Source organism: Amblyomma americanum, chromosome 8 (genome assembly GCF_052857255.1).
Source record: "Amblyomma americanum isolate KBUSLIRL-KWMA chromosome 8, ASM5285725v1, whole genome shotgun sequence".
Lineage (NCBI taxonomy): Eukaryota > Metazoa > Arthropoda > Arachnida > Ixodida > Ixodidae > Amblyomma > Amblyomma americanum.
The window spans coordinates 37089920-37103143 of NC_135504.1; the positions used below are offsets into that span (position 1 = coordinate 37089920).

Consider the following 13224-nt stretch of genomic DNA (forward strand, 5'->3'; position numbering starts at 1 on the left):
TCCAGAACTAGCAGCCACTGACGACGTAAATCTGAGCGACGAGAACCTCCTGAAGACCGTTGGGGGCCTCCTCGGTGACTACAAGCGACTGCGACTCTTAAGCCTGTTCGGTTGGACGTTCGTGCAGATGTTCGTGCCGATAGGCGAGCCCCGGATGCTCCTGAGGCGCTTTGGCGCCAGGCACAAGGTCGAAGTCTACCGTTCCCAATTCTGCAGCTTCCACACCGAATCTACGTACAGGGCGCTTGTCCTCTCCCTCGAAGTCGCCATCGACGACAAGGAGAAGGACCGGGAAGTCATTGCCGCCGGATTCCAGAAGCTGGTCTCCACTGCCGTCAAGAAGGTGGAGGGCGCATCGTGGCTAGACGACGACGGCAAACGCGTCGCCATTGAGAAGCTGAGGTCTGTGAAGATGCGTGCGTGGCCCGAGGAGCAGTTGCTGAACAACGAAGCGCTGGAGGAAATCTACAAGGAATACCCGAGCACGGGGCAACTGTTCGTCGAACTCTGGATCCAGGCACGCAGGGTCATGCACCGTGCCAGCTGGAGAGTGCGTAGCATCAACGACTCGCAGGTGTACTGGGAGGCTCTGAAGCTTCCATCCAACTTCCCGCCGTCCTACCCCAGGCTTGACTACGTTCTGGACACGCTTGATGTACCCACCTATATGGTCTATCCTCCGCTCTACTACAGTGGCGGCACGAACTCCATGTTTTTCGGCGGCCTCGGGTACTTGCTGGCGTACAACTTAGTCAGGGCTTTGGACAAAGAGGGCGTGCGCTGGCTTCCGAACGGCACGGAGGTGGAGTGCATTTTCTCCGAAGAGACGAGGAAAGCCTACCAGGAGAGAGACAGCTGCCTCAGTTCATACGGTTTGGCGAGCGTGTTTCCGGAGTTGCCGGCGACGGAAATTGCATACGCTGCCATGGAAGACTCCGACAACGGCAACGCTGTTTATATCGCGGAGGACATTTCGCCCGCTAAAGCTCTCTTCATGACCATGTGCTACATGTCCTGCACCATACGCGGCTTCCAGAGCGCCTTGGCAGCAGACTGTAACAAGATCGTGCGCAATTCTGCGGCCTTCGCGAGCGCATTCGACTGTCTCACTGGTTCCAAGATGAATCCACAGAAAAAGTGCAATTTTTTCGGTTGACCGGTTCCAGCGGAAACCTACCAAATTCCGGATGCCCCGAACCATTCCTGAGATACCGTTTCGTATTCACCTGATTCACTGCACAGAACTTCACGACCATCATAGTCTACGCCGTGGTTCAATGAGCATGCAGTCACTCCTGAAACAATTTATGTTTCTTGTTTAAATAATGTGATCATGTTAGATATCATTGTGCTTCCGGGACAGTGCCAGTGGAGAACACATTATGCTCCGCACAAAATGTGCAAAAATTGACGTCACTAATAGCATGCGCTTTCCGATTTGCTTGATCTCGAATCCAAGCATAATCCAAAGGTGACGAATTCCGCTTTGAAAGCGCTTAGTGTTGTCCCAATATTGGAAAGAATGGTCTGACATTAGTCCTTTGTAGGACCAGCATTTGGCAATATGTTTCCAATATCCGGCCATTATCTTTGCAGCTTGGGTTGCAGCTCTCGATAGTCTGGGCACTTTGTGCGTACACTGCCACTAGCGTTGAGCACCGTACTAGTCGTTTACACAAGGAGCAATGCTGGACCAATTTTTAGTCTTTGCTTTTTATTCTGGCCTTTGTTGCTTTGTGTTATGGCCGTACAGCTGGGACGTGGCCATGAAGTCTTGTATGTTACTGTCAGCTGTGCGCATTTGTGTCGTTGTGGCTTCTTCAGTTTGCTGCATTTCAACTACCCAAGCTGACTGGTTACCGATCAATTGCATGCGTACAATACGCGATTGTCTTCCCCACGCTGTCAAACTGTCTACAACGCTGTTTACGTTTCTCCAAGTGTCTGTGTTCAGCTCACGTTCAGCAAAATGTTTTCTTCACCGAGATCGATATATTGGTAGTGTCGAGCAGTGGATTCACAGATGCTTGTATTTTTGTACCTTAACAATTGGATCCGTTTTTTTTCTTAAACCGTTTCAGTACTTAATTTCTTTGTTTCTTGCTTTTACTAGGATCGCAGTTCTTTACCACCAAACGTTCATGGCAAATAGACGACGTGGCGAATCCTTGACATCACCACCGCAAGTTACAAATGGCCAATGGTTACCTCTGTCCAATATACCTCGCGAGTTGGGCGCCATCAGCGGTATAGTGGCCTATGGAATAGCATTCGGCTATGGGAGCTAAATAAATGATCCGGTTCACTTGGTTCATTCCATGGTTCTGAAGACTCAGTACGCTGGTTACTAAACATTCATCATGTTGATACCTGCAATGTGCTCAGTCTGGATAAGGCCTAGGCACCACCCGGGCCGAAGGCTCAAAGCTGGAGCTCCACCCGGGCCCGGTCCGGCCTATGGGCTCGCTAAATTATCGCTTTACTGAGCCCAGACCGGCCCGCTAAGCTGAGCCCAGGGCCCGGCCCGGGCTTGCTTGCAGCAGCACCACCACGTATGGGGAACCAGCGCTGCCAAGGTGGCACTGGAATTGTTCCATTCGGTGACTAAAAACTGCTTTTGTCAGCCGTTTGGGCCGCTGCAAACGCGAGAACATATTCTGCGCGATTAGATACCCCCGTTCGGTCAGTGTGTGCTGATAGGCTAATAGTACGTAAGTAAATTTCAATGGCGCTTGAATCGCAATAAGGCCAAATTTGACAGAGATGAGGTTAGTTTGCCCGTTCGCTTTCTTGATGGTCTCGTACGGAAGAACCCGTTTCGACAATGTGATGGGGCTACGAATGTAAGGCGGCTTCTACAATGTCCTCACTTTGGGTGGCCGCTATTTGACAGGTGCGCGGTATTCTTGCAATTGTTTGGGTGAAGCTTCTATGCTGCACAGGACAATGTTATGAAAGGCTGGGGAGCGTGAATCTTGTCCAGTGGTGATGGCTTCTAAAGAGGATTAGCCGATTGTCCTGAAAAACTGTGGGAGGAAATAGGCCAGCTCAGCAGAAGCAATACGAGAGTGTGGGGCGTGGAGAGAGAGAGAGCAGACGTTGGCTTGAAAGGCTGTTTCCACATGTGGCAGGTAGCGTGGTATGACTGGCTGGGTTGGCGTGTAAAACGGGGATAAATGAATTAAACAGCATGGCAGAAGGAAATATCAGGGGAAAAATGAAATTGAAGGAACAAGAGAAAATACGGGCGGGTGCGGAGAAATCACGAAAGTGAGAGGGTGTGGAGGCCCAGGTATTTCCTTCTGCCATGCTTCATAACTGAATGAAACTATTTTTTAACGTGCACGAGTTACAGGATCATAAAAGAGGGTCTTAGATTTGGAGTATTTAAGTTCATGGAAATTTTTCGTGTGGTTCTATGCTCAATACGTTTACGTTGCGTGACCTCTGGTTCACAACATTTTTTGTAGTATCATCTGTGTTTCGCATACACTTGCCTTACACGTGCGAATTTTACCGTTAAAAACGTCGGAACTGGGCCTAGGAACTACACGATTAAAATTCGTCTCTCCCTCAATCAGTTGCAGTCATTTCTTTCTTCGCGTCTAAATCGCAGAAAATGTAAATTACGCCTTGCGAATATTTTTCATGTGGGCCGAGCAAGTTCTTTTCACTAGGGCGCATCTAAATCTGCAGAGAAATTCACCGTAATTTGTGCAGTAACCAATATATCCTTGTTAGGGCTTATGAAAGTACTCAGGCGCTTTCTACGGACGTCCCTTGGATACAGAAAGTGCTGCCATATAAGGATATGTTAGGGATGTCTGCGGGAGTTTATCCGCACTTCCTGGGGTGTTTTGTATGCCTCATCAAGATTTCGCAGGGACATCCCCTGGATGTCAGTGCTGTCACTGGGAGGAGGAGAGGAGAACATTAATGGATCAGGAGAGGTCTGCCTGGTTGTCGGCCTGGCATGCTACTCCAGGTGAGGGTGAAAGAAGAGAAGAGTAGAGAAGAGAATGATGAACAGAAAAGGAGAAGAGAAAATGAAAGGGTGAATGGTGAAATCTCTCACACACACACACACACACACACACACACACACACACACACACACACACACACACACACACACACACACACACACACACACACACACACACACACACACACACGCACACGCACACACACACACGCACGCACGCACGCACGCACAATTGTCAACAGAAAGACAGACAGACAGACAGACAGAAAAACTTTATTGAGCAAATTAGCCCGAGTCACCGCCGTCGGCAGCCCGAGTCACCGCAGCAAGCTGCGATGTCGGGTCTGCAGACATAAGCAGGACCTCCCAGTCCTTCCAGGTCGAGATGGCGTGCTGTCCCCGCGGGGGAGGGTCAGCAGGGCAGCCGAAAAGGATATGGGAAAGTGTGGCGTGGGGGTCACCGCATAGGGAGCATGCAGGGGATGTGCCGCAGTAGTGGGATAAAAGCTGAGGGGATGACAGAGAGCCGGTCTGGAGGCATCTGAAGAGCTAGGATCTGTTGGGAGTGCGTAAGAGAGGGGTGGGGAGGAGGGTAAGTCCGACGGTCCAAACGGGGTATTTGCGTGAGCTCCGCAAAGGTGTGCGCCCGCTCCCTCGAGAATCCTGGATCGAGACTGTCGTGAGCCCGGCAAATCAGACCTCGGGCCAATTTATCCGCAGCCTCGTTTCCAGGGTTCCCAGAGTGAGCCGGCACCCACTGAAACTCTACCCTGCGCGGTAAATTTTCGGTAGGGGTATTCAACAATTGCCAGACAGGGGCGTGAATCCTGCCCCTGGCAAAGTTGGACAGAGCCGTTTTGGAGTCGCTGAAGATGTATTGGGCGTCCGAATGTGCAAGGGCTAGGGCGATGGCGGTCTCCTCTGCTTCCTCGGGCGTAGAGCCCGAGGGAAGACGGTGAGTTAGGGGGTGAGGTAGGGTTGGATTGTAGGCAACTGCTACCGCTTCATGCGCTGTACATGCGGTGTCTACCCAAACGGCATCGTGGGCTTGCCCATAATATTTATGGAGGGCATTAGCGCGAGCTACGCGGCGAGGGATGTGATATTGGGGATGGACGTTTCGAGGAAGGGGTTTCACAACGAGAGGTGTATGGATGTGTCGAGGGATGGCAATAAGGGTTGACTGGTTAGCGGGTATGTTGATGCGAACTGAGGAGGGTATATGGCGGCCAGTGGTGCTCGTGGCAAGTCTAAGGTACTGTGTCTGAAGGTGCGCGTCAACTAGTTCCTGAATGGTGTTGTGCATGCCTAGTGCAAGAAGTTTGGCTGTGCTAGTGCTACGAGGTAGGCACAATTGTCAAGGAATGTCCACCAAACCTGTGTCTCTTAAAAACACTAAAAATGCTTTTGTCCCGCGCACACCCGAAGCCGGCCCCATCCAGGGTCCAAGGACATGCTCCAGGTGCACGGGGCCGTCCTGTCGGAGTCGTAAAGCACTTAAAAGTGCCTTGCGATGATCGTTGAAGAGTTGGCAGCGGGAGATCAAATGTGTTAGATCCTCGGGCACACCACAGGTGGGGCACAGAGGGCTACTTGGTGCACCAATTTTTTGTAACTAGGATTTAGTGTAGGCTACGCCCAGGCGAATTCGGTGGAGGCAATTTTGATCACGTCTACCTAGATTGCGCGGCATGCGGAAGTCACAAGTGGAGTTGATGCGTAGAATGGCTCTATATTGATGCCGCGGATCACACCACAAAGAGCTTTGCGTATGCCAGGATTTTTTAGCTTAAAGCCTCGCGCAATCACTGCGAGAAAATGGTGTAGGTAGGAGCAAGGTGGTGTTGCGATGCGCCGACCACGCTGCACCGTCAGCGTGATCGTTGCCTGCGAGGCCACAGTGAGCGGGTAACCACTGCAACACAACGTGGTGGCCAAGCTCACAGGCCTCGGAGCGGAATCTGTTTAAATGATCGATGATCGGCTCCTGAAGGCTTCCTGATGAATTTATAGACGGTAATGCAGCCCGAGAGTCACGGAAAATAACCCACGCTGTTGGCGGTTGTTGGAGGTAAGTAAATGCTGATCGCAGAGCAGCCATCTCGGTAGCAGTAGTCGAGGTGCGGTGACTGAGTAACGCCGAAATTGTGGTGCGCCTTGACGGAACCCAGACGCCAATCGCTGGTCGTCACTCCATGGGTATTCATCGTTCAACATGGCCAAAATGTGCGCGTATGGGGTTACTTGAGCATGAGACTGTAACTGACGGAGCATTAACTATGTCTAAAGATGTTGAAATTAATATATTTCTCTCACTTTGCTTCAACGAAGACCTCTCCTAAGGTTCGCTGCCTAAATTTATTCGGAAGAGAACAAGTAAGTGCTGCTCCGCCTATAAGTACCGCATCCGGCGAAATTTGCGAGCTCAAACGAGATAGTTCACCCACCGCGGTGGCTCAGTGGTTAGGGCGCTCGGATACTGATACGGAGTTCCTGGGTTCAAACCCGACCGCGGTGGCCGCGTTTCGATGGAGTCGAAACAAAAGTCGCCCACGTGCTGTGCGATGCCAGTGTACCTTAAAGAACCCCAGGGGGTCGAAATTATTCCGGAGCCCTCCACTACGGCGCCTTTTTCTTCCTTCTCTTAGTCCCTGCTTTATCCCCTCCCTTACGGCGCGCTTCAGGTGTCCGCCGAGAAGTGCGACAGATACTGCGCCATTTCCTTTCACCAAATATTTCAATTTTCAACAAGGTAGCATGTTCAGCTGATAATCGACGGAATTATGTCCTGCAGTTGCGACAGTAAAAATAGTTGGCGGTCTGCTAGCTTAACGGGACAGCGCAATCTACCTAATCGACTATCATTCTTAAACGCCCGCGCGTAGCAGATTCACAGATAGGAGGAGGTGGAGGAGGCAAACTTAATTAAAGAAGAGGTCTTAGGCGCGGGTTGGGGTGACGTTCCCCTCCCCGCGGTGTGCTCCTCTTCTAGGTCGGACGCCAGGTGGTCGACAGACAATGTGGTTCGGCGACCTCTTCGTCCCGCTCCGTGACTCGGAGTTGAACCTTCGGGTCCGAGCTGAGCAGCGCGGCCTCCCACTGCCATTGGGTAGAGAGCTGCAGACTGTTCGACGGCTTGTCTTGATTACATGAGTATATGATGTGTGGTGTGCCTGCCTTATGGTGTCCCCAGAGAGAACAGACGGGGCTAAACTGGTCTGGGAACCATATAGAGTACAGGTACGGATTAAAGAAAGTGTCCGTTTGGAGCTGCCGCCAACTTACTTGTTGTATTTTACTTAGAGATCTATGGGGTTCTGGGAAGATTTGTCTTTCTTTCTTGAAGTGGGTCGTCACTCGCTCCTTGGCCGAACTGAGCTCGGGGTAGCGCACCTCCCGGTTAACTACGAATCCTCGGGCAAATTGGTGCGGTGCCTCGTTTCCAAGATGGCCCGAATGGGCGGGGACCCAGATCAAGGTGATCTGGCGGGTATTGGAGATTTTTTGTAATGTTTTGATGGCTGCGGAGTGGGCCCTTCCTTCTGCAAAATTTCGAAGTGCGGTTTTACAGTCGCTGATGATGTATTTGGCAGTGGTGGAGGTAATGGCTAAATCTATGGCAGCTTCTTCGGCTTCCTCCGGAAATTTTGTTTTATCGATTGTCGGCGATGCGAGGGGAGAACCTCGATGGTTGTCAACTGCCAGGGAAAAGGCGTCTCTGTACGCATGTCCTGCCACGTCCACATGCGCCATGTCTTTCTGAACTGGGAATCTTTCGTGAAGTTTTTCTGCCCTAGCCTTTCTTCTGTCCGTATCGTAGTGTGGATGCATGTTTTTGGGCAGAGCATGGACTATTAAGTGTTCGTGCACGTGTCTTGGAATTGGCAAGGCGAGTGCACGGATTACTTCATACTGTATTCCTGCCCTCTTTAGGATGAAACGTCCCGTTTCAGTGCCTGATAGTCCTTCGTATTGTGCGGTGAGGTGTGCTTCAATCATTTCCGCTAAGGTGTTCTATTAAAGTGCATTAAGGTAATGTTCCACGAAAGTCCCTCCTCCTTCACACCATATGATGTGAACAGCGACCAGTCCCCAACTATCCGACGCCACTCGTAGCTAGGTTCTGCATCTGTCGCGGCACGTAGCCCTCCGCTGCCGGCTTGCATGGTGGCCGCCCGTTTTCACATACCGCGCTTGCTCAGCACTTAAGGAAGGAAAAATTGCCGTGTTTGCTGTATCCTTCAACAATTTCGGCCACCTGGGGTTCTTTAACGTGCAATGTTATCGCACAGCACACGGGCGTCTTGCGTTTCGCCTAGCTCCATCGAAACGGGGCCGCCAGCTCCTCTCTGTCACTTTTGCAGCCCCTTGCGAGGTAGCGCCTTTGCACCATCTGTCTTCCATCTCCACACCTTCTTGAAAGTATCGAGCGGTGTTGTCTAGTTATCACCACCTTCTCGCTATCGAAGCCGCAACGCGTGTTGATTTCGTTCCTTCCTCCCTCCATTTCCCCTTCCACACAACTCCCTTGCTTAGCCTCTCAGAGTGGCAGTCGCAGCGCATGCGCAGCACTGTCCATCTGGCGTGCACTTGGCATCTCTTCACGACGATTCGGGTCCTTGGCGGAGTCGTGAAATTTGCTGCCATTTAAAGGCAATGTTCTTAAATCTTCATGGTTCGTGAAGGCAATTGTGAAAGCAACGCGTCTGCGACAGTATCGGCGTCGGTGGTTCAGTGGTAGAATACTCGCCTGCCACGCGGGTGGCCCGGGTTCGATTTCAAATTGCATTTTCAGTACAACGGTTTGCTTCGATTCTCGGCCGACACAGTTTATTTCTGAACTTGAATTTTCGATGTAACGGTTCTGAAAACTTTCCAAACGTGTCGAAAATGCCTGTGCAACTTTTGCACACTCGCGTATAACTATACTTCAGCACGTATTCGACACGACAGCCACAGTCGTCAAAGTTACGGTGGGTGGCGTCAAGAATGGCGTCAACTGGCTCTCATAAAGTCATTGTTAATCCGCTTGAAGCTTGTAGCGCGACACCACAGGGGGCGCATACGTACAGGTGCGAAGTGATAAACCACGGATTAAGCGCGATCTCTTGAGTACCGGCTTACACTACTAGCTGGAGGACATCCTTCTAGGGGCATCTGCAGCTCTGTTCTTGACTGGGTGAGCACCCAGTCTGCCCACTGACGTCATCGGGGTAGGGACGCCCTTAGATGGGGTGTCGCCCTAATCGGTTGCGAGCTTTCAAATTTCACTGGAATACCCGCAACGGTATTTAATTCACCTCAAACTCCCTTCGGGTCCGATTAGAGGGGCCAAGGAGATCCGCATCCTCGGCCTCTTTATTCACCAACAACGACCGGGCACAACACTCGCAAAACTCCGCATGTATGTTGACCAGGTGGGTCCCATGGTCCGCCGAGTCTCCAATAAGCGTGGCGGGTTACAAATCGAAGCCAAGATGCCTTGCGGCTGGCACATGCCTTTGTAACGAGCAGAATTCTCTACTCAACTCCCTACCTTCACATGCGCAAACACGACGAGGACAAACTCGAGGTCATGCACCACAAAATCAAAAAACGGGCTCTTGACCTTCCCAATATATCCAACCAGCGTTTGTTGGACCTGGGGGTGGTCAGCACCTATCGGGAACTCCGAGACGCCCATCTCGTCGACCAATATACGCGCCTATCACAAACGCCATCCGGTCGCCGCATTCTTGACCGACTCCACATCATACATCATCACCTTTGAGGAACGGGTACGAGCGCCCGAACCCTGGAGATGCGCCCTCAGTGTCCGGCCCATTCCCCGCAACATGTCACATCACAATGGCCGTCGCCAGGCGCATGCGGAAGCACTGGAGCGACATTATGGTCGACAACAGCACATGTACTGCGTGGACATAGCCGGCCCCTACCGTGGGGGGTGGTTCACCGCAGCAGTGGTCCACAACACCACCACAGTGGCAGGACTCACGTTCCGCGCCTACAGCAAAACACACGCGGAGGAAATCGTGATTGCGCTCGCACTCTCCCTCCCACAAGTGAAACACATCGTTACCGACTCGAAGGGGGCCTGTCGGAACCATGAGCTGGGTTGGATACCTCCTCTCGCCTGGCTCATCCTACAAAATTGCTGTCGGTCCAGCCACCCTCCAAATTGTAACCTCATCTGAGCTCCCGGCAACCAGGGACTCCAGGGCAATGAGTTAGCTGATCAGGCGGCCCGCGCGCTCACACAAGTGTGAGAGCCTGGGCACTCACACTTGATCTGGAAGCCTACTCCGAGCCTACTCAATCTCTAATTACATTCAAAGACATCACTAAATATCATAAGGACAGTCAATGTCGCTTTCCGGAACCTTTTAAGAGTCTCCGGAGAGCAGACGAACGGCTGCTTCTCAAAATTTTTACAAATGCAATGTTGTGTCTGCAGTATTGAAACACCTAAATTAAAAATTTCATGGTGGCTGCAGCCTGTGTGGAGCGACATCCTCGGACGTTTTCCACATAGTCTGGGCCTGCCCTTCCAATCCCCACTTTTCCCAGTCCATCTCCCAAAATTCTCGGGAAGCCTGGGAGGCGGCGCTGGCCAGCTGCCATGACCTAGCTACAGTCCCAACAGACCTTGGTCGCCATGGCGCGAGCGGCTGTAGACGCTATTGGGGCTCTGGAATAGGAGCTCCACCTTGATTTTTGGGGACCTGGGTCATAAGGCCTGGGCCCAAACACCTCCTTGTACATAGTCAATACCACCACCACAACCCGCAACGATCACCCGTAAGTATTTGTTACACTAGAATATGCCCATCGAAATCATTTCAGGGTTCCAGTAAGGTATCGAGAGAGGACGAATCGCGGCTGATCAACGAAGCTGCCGTGCCTGCCGACACTTATGCAGCTTTATGTTTATAGGCCTCATATATCCCTACCGCGAACCGTGTCGATGCCACTGGCGTTATAGTACGCAATAGAAAGGACGCGAATTTTCAATTGCTTGGTTGCTCTGCATGCATCACATTCCCTGTCACTTGGGCAGCATACAGTTCGGCTAGTAGAGCGTGATTCGTTGATTAATTGCTCGTTTGAGAGCACTGCTCTCATGGCGCGCGAGTGGGTGCATGGTTAGGTGTTTTTACAGCGATAGCTGCTAAGAGCCCGTTCCTGGGTATCGCGTAGCGGTAGTAGTAGTATGTCATGGTCGTCGGCGTAACCGGTGGGCTTGTTGCCATGGGCACCAGGGGGAGGGTGGTTACTGCTCAAGGAGGAAGGTATTACCGGTAGGTGGTCACCACAGGAACCATCCGGAGGGTGGCTACCGTGTAAGGAGGAGGGTATCGAAAGAGCGAAGGAATTAACCCGACCGGAGGATGGTTACTATGGAAGGAGGAGGGTATGGCGATAGCGTTCGGTGGTTGCAGCGGAAGCAACCCGGAGGGTAGTTGTCCAGGAAGGACAACGAGAGTTACCTTGGAAGGAGGCTTCATGGAGAGAAAGTAGAATAAGAAAGTACGATAGGAGGAGTGTCGGCTCCTTTTCAAACCTTGGTTTCTCTGTTCTGCCTTCCATCCTTAGCAGTTGCCGACGGCTGCTGTTCCCCTTCATCTCCGTAGCCGCCGGCAGCTGCCTTTGTCTAACTCCTTTCCATTCCGGTGGGGTCGTAATGGCCGGAGCGCGTACTTAAACCCCGTACGAATGGAGTCGTCGGCGGTTTCCGATCATAGTAGACGTTTTTAGCATACCGGAGACGTACTACAGGAGGCGTAAACCGGTTAATTAGCCTCATACGAATGGAGTGGTCGGCGGCTTCAAAAAATTTGGAGGACGCTTAAGCTTCGTCTTTGAGTGAGACGCGACAGCGCGTTGCCACGTTGCCAAGGAGTGCACGGAGCGCCATCGCCTGTTCGGAGCGACGCGTGGCCCATTGGACAATTTAAGGAAAGGACGCCTGTCTCACATATCTCGGTGGACACCCGAACCAGGCCGTAAGGAAAGGAAAATGAAATGAAAATTGGTTTTAAGGAAAGGAAATGACGCCTGTCTCACAATTCTCGCTGGATACCCGTACGGCGCCGTAAGGGAAGCAAAAACCCTTCCATTACGGTGCGGTTCAGGTGTCCATCGAGGTGCACCATTTTTCGCTCACGGCCAACACCGACACCAGCTTTTCTGCGACACGAGTATACAGTTAAATCCTGCGGGTGACGTAAGGCTAAAGGCTCGGAAGCGTGACGAGGCCTTAGTTCCCATATGGCAACATGTGTCGTACGCCTGCCTCCTGAGCTGTTTCTCGCGATGTCCAAATACGGTAGTCGTTCCGCGGGGGCACGATATTTCTGGTTGGCGCGGTCAACAGCTTCCAGGAAAGGTCATTGATCGAGGTCTTTCTGCGGTGCACGAAGCATCACAAGAGTGGCCAAAAATATGGTTGAAGTTGCGTGCACCTGTTATGTGTTGAATGGGCCACCAGTCGTATACGCATGCTCTAAAGAAGCTTGGGTTCAGCTTAGGTCCGGTGATAGCCCGGATATACAGTCAAGACCGGGCTGGCGTCGCAAAATGTCCCCACGGCCTGCGGCACGCTAGATGACTTGTCTCAAATCTCCTACCGTTGCGCTCAGTGAAGTTTTGTCAGTATCAGCCCATCTGGAATGGAAGGGAGGTTGACAAAGGCAAGCGGGTGACGTCCGTGGAGATGACGTCAGACCAGCGGCAACGGCGAAGGATGGGAGGCGGAACTAACCGGTGCTTGAAAAGAAGGAGCCGAAGGGACGTACAGGGAGGTCGACCTCAAGTAAATGGCTAGGCCCCGACTCTCAGGTCGTGGCGCCGCCCCGGCCAGTCTTCTGTCTTACTCTCCTCCGTCCGCTAGATTCGATAGCCCTGCCCGTTCATAGCTGCTGTTGGATGGGGGTTCGGAGTCGCTCCCGACGGGACCACGGGTCAGGGGACGACGCTTGCTCCGACCACCGCCACCACTATCAGGACAGGACTGCCGACGAGTTAAAGGCGTTCGATGATGGGAGGAAGAAGACTTGGGGGTCTATTTACATTATTTACATAGAGATCAAAACGAACTTCTCTCCGAAGAGAGGATTTTAAAAGGAGGCTTAAGGAGCCTTAAAAGGGAGCATGATCCCTAAGTGGAGCACACAATAGGAGCACCCAAAAGGGAACACGACTGAGCATTACATGGAAGAAGAGAAGAGGAGCACGCTAGA

At 52.0% G+C, this 13224-nt stretch overlaps 1 protein-coding gene across 1 annotated transcript in view; it reads left to right on the plus strand.

The window, feature by feature from the left end:
• The window catches only part of LOC144100212 (membrane metallo-endopeptidase-like 1), a 7492-nt gene extending 6213 nt beyond the window's left edge, over positions 1-1279 (plus strand). Inside the window, exon 2 of the mRNA XM_077633230.1 lies at positions 1-1279. This exon is cut by the window's left edge and continues 893 nt beyond it. Coding sequence (XP_077489356.1) covers positions 1-1156 — 1156 coding nt within the window. The 3' untranslated portion in view covers positions 1157-1279.
• Positions 1280-13224: the final 11945 nt, after the last annotated feature.